We start from the raw sequence: 9,974 nt of genomic DNA on the forward strand, positions 1-9,974 counted from the left end.
ACAGCCATGTGGGCAGCTCTGTGTCATATGCCATAGCTGTGCACAAGGTGTTTATCACAGCTCCAGATTTATTTGTTCATTAATGACGTCATCAGCAACTAGTCGACTTTGACTCGACTTTCATCACATAAAAGTCGACTTTAAAAAATCAGAAGTCGTTCAACCCCTATAATATATATATATATATATATATATAAACATCTCTTATTTAATTTGATTATTTTTTTATTTTGTCAATAGACGTCAACAACCACATATCAACCAACCTAATCACCCTAGCAACGCCCTGTCAACCCTCGCAGCAAATTTTGTATGAGTAAAGAGCACTGCTACAACTTCAGAAACTGTAGAAATCTTGTTAAATAATAGTCAGTGTGCAGCATGCTGGATCGAGAAAAAAAAAAAACTGGAAGGATGACAACACCAGAATAATAGTCATTTTTTTGTCAGAACTTCTTGGACCATGAACGTTGCATGGATCTGCTTTCTTCCCAAACATCCTGTAGAAAAAGTGAGGTTTCAACTGAGTTTTTTTTTTTTCACCTAAACACAGTTGCAACCAACCAAGCAGAGCCGGATAGATCTTTGCGAAGAGTTTCATGCCTTTAAACAAACGCTCATCACCATTCAGAGACCAGTTTAGAAATCTCAGAGTTTATGAGTGAAAAACAAGCAAATCATGCTTATTAGCTGCGTTAAGGCTCTCTTCAATGAATCACACCCATTGTATGTTAATACGCCCATAACTGAATTACTGTGACAGCAGCCAGCCATATTTAGTTCCCTGCACTTGGCAGTTGTCCCAAAGGGAGAAGAAGGACAGTCTGCCTCATAAGAGCTCTCCCCCATTTAGACTAGAGGTATGACAAACAAACCCAATGGATGTTTACGCTAGGAAACGTCAGATGCAATGCTATATATAGTCAAAGCTGAGTGACTCACGACAAATCAACAGATGTGGATGCTTTTGACCGATAAATATTCCGTTCTTTGTGTCCAATGAATCAGCCGAGTGGCTATTTTTCGTCAGTGGATGGTGGCGATAGGGTAAAATGTTTCCCACATAAGGCCTTTGTCAGACTAACACGTCTACTTTAGTTTTTTTAGCAAAGGGCCTGATTCCTCTCATTAAGATTGCGCTCTTATCGAGAACAAACGGTTGTCAATATGGTCACACTTGAGCGTCAGATCTCCTGTGCTGAATATCAGTTGGTCTGGTGAGCCGAATCTGGGTTGGAGGAGTTTTAAAGGCACGAGGAACGTTTGAGTGGCGTATAAAAGCACTCGCTCTCTCTCTCTCTCTCTCGCCTTGATCTTTTACTGTAACACACCATCTGCACATCTGTCGCACGACGTTAACACTGCCCGCCAACACGGTCTGTTTGTCCTATTCTCTATATCCTCTTCCATTCTTTAAAGGTTAATAGAAAAATGCTTGCCACAAAAGGTGCCGTTGTGAAGAATCGGGCCCCGCTGCAGGAATGAGAGTAAATATGTCTCCGAGCCCTTCGGGATGGCTTTGGGCAGGGGGGTTATTGCAGAAAATTCCTAGGCATTTGTTCTCAAGTGGATCCACCGAACAACCGCATGTTGCAGCTAATGTGGGTGTGAAAGCTGCAATCTGCCAACAAAAAACTGTTTTTGTGGGTTAAAGCCTTTTGGCATTTGAGAACGTACTTTAGCGGTCAAAGGGACTCGTTGGTAAGGAATGTTACTTTATTATGGGTGAAAATATAGTGAAATTTCTTTGAAAGGAATGATCAGTTTTCTTATAGCATAGATAAAAGAAAGAACACACGAATATGGAAGTGTCAACAGGTTGACATTAATAGCGACGTATACAAATACTGTGTATATAAAATCTTGTAGAGGAAAAATGTCTCTGTCTGGATGTTTTCATGTTTGCGTTTTTGTTTGCCTCTCTCTGTTTGTGTCACTCTAGGAGACTACATTGGTTTCGATGGGACTGTATTCAGCTCTATATTAAGGCTGTGGGACTGGGCCGCTTTGGTGGAAAACACTCGTTCCCGAGGGACCGACGTTACCATGAGATCCTACCTGGAACAATGTGATCGGCCACGGGGCTGCCTGGCTGCCACTCCGCCCCCGTCCAACCCTAGGTATCAGCCGCAGGAAGTCCCACACAGCCACTTCCTGTTGATCGCACAAACAATGGCCATTGTCGCTAGTTGATATGATGTGACCTCAGCTCCATCTGCCATGCCTTGCTAATCATAAATCGTCCACCTTTAAACATCTTGAACGGTGAAAGATTGACGAGACCGCGGCGCCGAGGAGCACAAACAAAAACAGAACTGGACAAAAAGTCCAGCTTTCTCAGAACGTGTTCAGGTCGTAAACAGGGTTGTTTATCCGGGGGTTTTCACTTTATCACACGGGGTGGAAGTTATCAGATGTCTACAGAATCACAATATGTTTCAGTTCTATTGTCATGTGCAAGTTCGTTTCAGTGCTGGGGTTTGGTGGATTTTACATTGAGAGTTGCTAGACTGGATTGGGCATGAAAGAGTTTGAGTCACTGCATGTTATCTCGCTGTGAACGGGAGGGTATAGATGGTACGGTCCAGTAAATTCTTCACATAGATGTATATCCCACTCTTCTCAGTGTGTAGCAACTTTGGGGTCAAGGCAAGATCACATAACATAGAGTGGGTTCTAAAAGCCTGAAATCACATTGAAAATCGTTTTTAAAAACGATTTTAAAATTTAATCTAAACCTGAAAGCAGAAGGTTTCAGGATTTTGAAAAATCTAAAAGAATTATGATATATATGAAATGTGAATTTCATATATAATTTTTTTCTTTCTTTCTTTATGAGTCTGAATGATTGTGAAGTTTCCTAGAGCTTATTGTTATTATTATGATTATTCTACTGGAGAAGCAGCATAACAGATCTTGAACAGGACCATTTGTAGGGCGTTTTTTCTAATAAATAAATAAATATAAATAAATAAATAAAACAATAAAATGTATAACATATAAGATATCTAGAAGTGTCAACAGGTTGACCTTAACAGTGACGTATACAAATACTGTATGTATATATTATTATTTAAATAAATAATGAATAAAACAGTAATGAATTAGACACCTTTGTTTTTATAAAACAAGTTTTGGTAACACGTTATTTTAAGGTGTCCTTGTTACACATGTTGCATGTACTTACTATTATAATAACTAAAATATGCATAATTACATGCAAGTAACCCTAAACCAAACCCTAACCATATAGTAAATACATGTGGTTAATTAATACTTAAATATATAATTACATTATAAAAAGGACACCTTAAAATAAAGTTGAACCCAAGTTTTATTTTTGAATTTTTTAATAGCACTCAGGCTTTTGGGACAATTGTAATTGTTATTTGTAATAAACAAAACAACTTTATTCAATTTAAAAGAAGCATTTTCCTTGCACTCTCAGACTTTTTGGACTATAAGAATAAGAATAAAAATAAGAATAATATTAGTTGTAATAAAACAACTTCATTCAATTTAAAATAACAAGCACTCTCAGACTTTAGGAAATGTGTTCTTATTATAATAAATTTGAAATAAGCATTTTCACTAGGTTTATCAGGCTTTTGGTCTCTTCTGTATTAGGGCTGCACGATTAATCGCATGCGATATTTAACGCGAATCTTGTCAGAAAGCCGGTTCTGTAATCAGCGGTAAATAGATGCGCGTTAAATATCGCATGCGATTAATCGTGCAGCCCTATTCTGTATGTTCACAACAGGACTACATGTTGGAGAAGAGTGTGTATCTCTTTTGCAAACTGCAAAACCCCCAGCCCCCCTCCAAGGTCCCTCTTTCTGTACATGGCAGCTGCTGCCTTGATGCTTATGGGGATTAGACACAACTCTCACACAATCTGTCTCTCTGTCTCTGCTGCTCCCTAATGCAGCACACAGGGTTGTGGGGCTGCTGTTTTACCTGGAGAGGTGAGGTATCGTTTTAGTGGTGGCATTCGCTTTTCGCACGGCATTAATAGTTCATTCCTAAGCTGTGAACGACAGTCGTAGCTAAATACCGGACACTGCATGAGAAAATGTGGGATTGTTGTGGCTCTGTTCACCTTAAGTTTGCATGCACTTGTGTGTGTTGCATGTGTGCATGTGTAATTTTGTCTGAGGGAAGACGGTTTAGGTTGATTGAGTTTTATCCCTCCGCCAGCAAGAATATGTCTTGTCACTTGCCCTGTGTGTGCGCGAGAGAGAAAGCGCGTTTTTGCGCTCGCTGTCGGCTTTAGTTATTAGTCACTCACTCTATCAAGAGATGCTTTCTCCCCCCTCCAAATGATTCTTTAGTAATAAAGCTTTAAGCAGACAGCTGTAAGCTGGAGACCAAATACACCCATATATTAAACATCTCCCAGGCTGTTTGATATGGGCTGATGAGAGACTGTCTGCATTTGTATCCTCCTCTCTAAATCCCTTCAGCATTAATCACTGTGCCTATAACACAGATAGGCTATTTAGATATAGAAGAAAAGCAGACTGGAAGATTACCAAATTCCCATCTTATCTTCTGTGAAGACAAATGGGGGTCCCAAAACTCGCAAGACTTTAAACTACAACAAATAATATGGAGAATCCAATAATGAACCCCCAAAATGAACATTGCAGCAAGGGCATTTATAACAATGTTAGACAAATATGGTTCATTTCCTGAATTCACTTACTAGGAGAACCTGAACTGGCTGCCTTTGTGCTGGGATGGTTGTTTCATTTTAATAAAGCCGTTCAGTGACACCATGAGCAGATTTATTATGGAAAATATCATTAAATGCATTTAATGACAGCAGACTATCTTGACTATCTTTCATGAATTGATCTCCTCTCGGATTAATTGTCTTACAATGTAACTTATTTACGATTATAGTAAAAATTTGGCAGCTGTTGTGGCTAGAACTTTACAGGAAAAATTTTACAATTTTAATGACTCTATATGTCATGTTAATGTACCAACCTATTTGAGCTATTACTGTAATGTAACGACTGATAATAAATTAGGCAATTCATAATTTTTACTCAAAATTCATTTGAACAATATTTTACTGTAAAAGTATGCACATTGCTCTGTTAAATAGACATTTTCTTTTACAATTTTAAGCTAATTCATTCATTTATACTTTTGTCTTCCCCACAGTATGTTACTGTAAAATTAAATGTTATAATATATTAAAATAAAATGTTAGAATATATTGTAACTGAATATGGTAAAGTAATCCAGTTAACATTTTTTCTTTTTTTCTCTCTCTGAGAGTGAGAACTTAGTATGCATTAATAGACCTACATAAAACTGGAGAAAAGTTTTTTTTCCCCCCTAAAAATTTAAGATCATACTTTTATTATGCATATGAGTTTTGTTTTTATTTATTTTGTTTGATGTATTTAAAAAAAAAAGTTAAATAACACCATGCCGTTTTTTTTTAAATTTTATTATTATTATTTATAACAATTGATGGCTTTAAGTAAGGTAAAGGTTTATTACAGCATGTCACATGAGAAAGTCAAATGAATCTGAACAGTTAATCGAGAGTGTCAATGACTGCAAGAAATTGAAGGATTAGTTCTGGGCAGTTTCTCGGATGGAAAGCGCTGATATGGTCCGGCTTGAACAGGACACAGGATGCATAACTTTGCGAGTCTTTTTAAACTGTTTCCTTCATTCTTTTGCTTGGAATAGAACAGACGGATCCGTGTTTCCGACGTGGCAATGAGCTATACATGACTGCATGAGAAAGAGAGAGAGTCCTGCAGTTTGACTGTCAATGAACAATTCACTACCTGCCTGCAATAAAGCTTATCCACCGCTAGAGGTCAGTTATGACTATTTCTGAGCACTGGAGTCTGTACAAATATCCTCTCAAGCCGCTCAATGTGATTTACATGCTGTACCTACATGTCTTACATGTTATGTTATAAATACACATGCATGTATCATAAAATATAATATGCAGCAGATTAGATATGGCTTATTAACGGTGCAAGACAAAATTCAAAATGCTATAATTTTTGGTATTTCCCACTTATCAAAGGACTACTTTGTAAAGATTAAGCATTTTTTTTATATCCTGCTATAATTTAACTTGTATACGGTTTTCCTATTTGACTTGTGCTGCATTCACCCTAAATAATTGCTCTGAACTAATGCTATGCCTAGAAGCAGTCTCATTCTTGTTTTGTGAAGCCCACAACATAACGAAAATACCTCAGTTATGCTTGCTTTCTTTTTTAAACCTTGACTTTCCTGATCGTCTTACAACACTGAACAAAAACATCAATGCCTTTTCAGTTGGCACATGTTAACCAGTCGTTTGTCTGTTTAAATGCATTTAAAACGTCAGGGGACGTTTTAAATGCCAATATTGACCTTAAATTTGCAAGAAAATAGCCTATGCACAATAAACTTTTATCCAAATGTAAAATCTACTTCATTACGTGCTAAACTGTTCAGGGTTCAAGTTCATTTGAGGGTGATTTGTTTTCAAAGTGGGTCTCGCGATTACACCAAAAGTCTGTATTATCATTGAAATAACAAGAGTTATAATTGTCTGACAAAAAGTCGTAATTGTCTGATATATTTACTTATATTATGTATTTATTACTAAATGTGTGAAAGGCCTATTCACACCTTTGCTGCTTAGAACTGCGCATGTGTAGGCTACGTGAGGCGCCAGCCAAACTTCTGCCAAAACATGGCAGCTTACTTCAAACAGCGTCTAATTGACACACTCAGGTCAGCAGTTCCAGGTAGTTAAGTTAAAAGTCAGTCACAAAAGGCGAAAATCACATTGTTAACTCCTTAAATAAGATAATGAAAAAAATAAAAAGTGTAATTTTAATCACTGAATAAACCTGAGCAAAAGCTCCATGAAATGTAATGTTTCACTCAAATAATAAATTGCATTAAATGCAGACTTTATTAAATAATCCACGGATGTTTATTTGGATAGACGAAATCAAATTGGTAGCAAATTTCATTTTAGGAATCAAACGTGCAGATTTGTCGCCGACTTCATGGCTAATTCTGAAAATAGCTATTGTGATTTGCTTCCGTTTAAATGGAGCCAGTATAGCCTACTATTAAATAAATTCTCAATAATTATAAATATGAAAACTTGAATATTTATATAAACAAATTTGAAGTACAGCTCAAAACATTTGCCTACACAAGCGTGTTGTGTAAGAGATGCCCCGGCGCGTGACTTGACAGGTGAATTAAAACAAACAGGGCGCTTGTGGGACACTGCTACTGCACGAGGCGCGCGATGAACACCTGTGCGCATCTCTGCGCCACCAGCACACAGGTATAAAGCATTTACCTACCTCCTGACAGTAATTTCAACCAGTATTACAGAGGTAGCCAAGCCAGTGTCGCTCGCGAGAGAAGATGACATGATGGTTGTTGACATTTTTAAAGCGCTCGCCCCGAGTATGCACCTTAAAATAAGGCACCTGGAGGGGCTCGCGCTGATTAGACCCCAGTAAAGAGGCGTTCTAGAGCGGCTGAGGACAACTGTGAAGTAATAACAAAGTGTGTCAAAACTGACCTAAACGCTCACTCACGTTTAAACATCCCACATGCAGTCTTCGAGTACGGGATATGACTTGCAGCCTGCGTTTAGACGGGAATATTTGACATTACCTGAACGAGAAACTCTATTCTAAGGCTCATGAAGTACAAACGTCGTGTCGCGATGCGCCTCAGGTAGAGCGCGTGCACATTAACTGCTTTGAACTGCATGTAGCGCTTTAGCCAAACCCAGTGTGTTGGATTTAAACAGTCCAGTTTTGACACATTTGCTTTGCTCAACCGAGTATAGGCGCTAAGGTAACCACTTTTGGCTCAGAGCCTATTGTTTAGAACACGAAACAAATTGACTTCTCCTCCCCCAAGTCTTTGCCTTTTGTAATTTGCTCTGGCGTTGTTGTTTGTGTGTGACCAGCCCAGGGATTTCACCTCGTCCTTGAGAGACCAGCACAAATCAACCCAAATAAAACATCCCGACACTGTTCACCTCTACCGGAGGGTCGTTTTCCTTCGAGACACGTGGACGAAGCCGTACACAGCATTAGGTGAGTGGATTGAGACCGTATTGAAGTTTAATTTGTGTGTTTTCGTGTTCGTTATAAGCGCGCACGGAGCCGCTGCTCGCGTGACTGCCGGTTGTTGAGCGGCGTTTACGGGAAGGAGCTCCGCGATCTCTCCCTCTCTCTCAGCCCGCTCTTGCGATCTTTCCCCTTTCCATAGTCATAGTAATCCAGCTGGGATTAGAGCGCGTTTCCCTCCAATCATCAGCAACTCGATCATTCCAGCCTCAAACCGCAGCAGATCTCGATCCAAATCGTGTCAGTTTCACCATTCTCATCAGCTCAGAATTGATTACTTTTCATGTAGCTACTGTGCGTATGTGCACACATGCATTTATTAAGATAATATATTTGATGCCCCCCCCCACAAATTCAGATTTGTCACTTTGAAGAGTTAATGAAATATGTTTTCTGCAAGCCCACATGCTATTCATTGTTTTGGAAACAACATAGAGTAGAATAAACACAAAAATAATCTAAAATAATAATACATTTGTAATGTTGTAATTCTAAAATATAGTTATAGGACAGAATATAAAACTGTATCGCTCTGTTGAAAAATTAAACTACTAGAAGACAGATGTGCAGTGATCAGTAGATAAGCACTTGATAAATTATGTAGTACGATAGTGGTAAACAAAGTGGCTTGCTTATGTGTATTTGTAGTGAATTTCTGACATTTTGAAAAATAAGTGAATGTGTATTCTGTTAGGAAAACGATTATGTCCGCAAATGCATCTGAATTGTGGGTTTGGAAATCACTTAATAATAATTTGGGGAAACATAATTTGAACATAAAAGGCTCTGTGACATTTAAATGAGACATGAATATTATTTGACTTATAAAATAAAACTTCTCTCGAAACAGGACTCTGTGAATGTTCAAATTGTTACAGCCATCATCATTTTATAATTTTAGGGATGTCCTGTACAATCTGTCGTTCTATGTACAGTTTTTTTCACTCACAAATTTGACTTGCACAGAAAACGTATGATTTTTAAAATATTTCAATGGCTTTTAATGGTGTAAATCAGAACGCAGTGAACTCCATAAAATTCAGCTGTTGAGTTCACACATAAATCTAATGAAAAATTAACGCTGACTTGTATGGAGAGGAGAGAAGTAATTTGCTCGAGTAAGTCATATATTACTGTGTTGACTCTAATGCGTTGGTGATTGATTTCAGTGTTCACAAATTCATAAACGTTGTGATAAAGTAGTCAGATGATCAACTGCTGTGATTTCTATAATTTATTATAGGAATGAAATGTAATAGGAAGACAAGGGCTCAACAAGCAAAAGGGAAAAAGTTCCTATGAATTCTGATGGAAATCTACAATGATTTTTGTTGCTTTGTCATTGAATTAAGCTTTTCTTTTTAGTGGGGTCATGTTGAATGTACCGAGACTGTTCCCTTTTGGGCAAACGTTCATTAACACTTTACTTGGAGTGACTTTTGGCTATTACCCACCAAGCCTTGCCTCATAATTTGCATAATGAGTCTTTTTCCCCCTAATTTTTATGCTTTCTCAGGCACTTATAAGAATCTCTTTTAAGAGAGAATTTGTGTTTCTTCATTCAAAACCCACTGACTGAATTAATTCCTCTCTAAGTACAAAACCAGACATTAGATCTTGGATGTTGCTGTTTTTAATACCAGAATTCCAACAGAAACTCCCATTGAAAAAAAAAAAAAACACTTGTTGAAAATATCTTGCCGTAAGAGTTATTTTAGGCCGTGTTAGTCGCAGAGTTTCTCCATATCTCCACACAGAATCAGGGATTGGTTTCCGATTGCAGGGAGGGAGAGAAAAATCACTGTTCATGTGCTCTCTCTCTCTCTCTCTCTC

General features: G+C 37.9%; 1 protein-coding gene across 1 annotated transcript in view; it reads left to right on the forward strand.

Annotated features, from left to right (window-relative positions):
* Positions 1-5,774: 5,774 nt before the first annotated feature.
* LOC107659826 (transcription factor SOX-5-like) overlaps positions 5,775-9,974 on the forward strand; it is a 220,673-nt gene continuing 216,473 nt past the window's right edge. Inside the window, 2 exon segments of the mRNA XM_016448883.1 lie at positions 5,775-5,848; positions 7,979-8,108. Coding sequence (XP_016304369.1) covers positions 5,801-5,848; positions 7,979-8,108 — 178 coding nt within the window. The 5' untranslated portion in view covers positions 5,775-5,800.

The sequence above is a fragment of the Sinocyclocheilus anshuiensis genome, unplaced genomic scaffold (assembly GCF_001515605.1).
Source record: "Sinocyclocheilus anshuiensis isolate Anshui unplaced genomic scaffold, SAMN03320099.WGS_v1.1 scaffold1032, whole genome shotgun sequence".
Lineage (NCBI taxonomy): Eukaryota > Metazoa > Chordata > Actinopteri > Cypriniformes > Cyprinidae > Sinocyclocheilus > Sinocyclocheilus anshuiensis.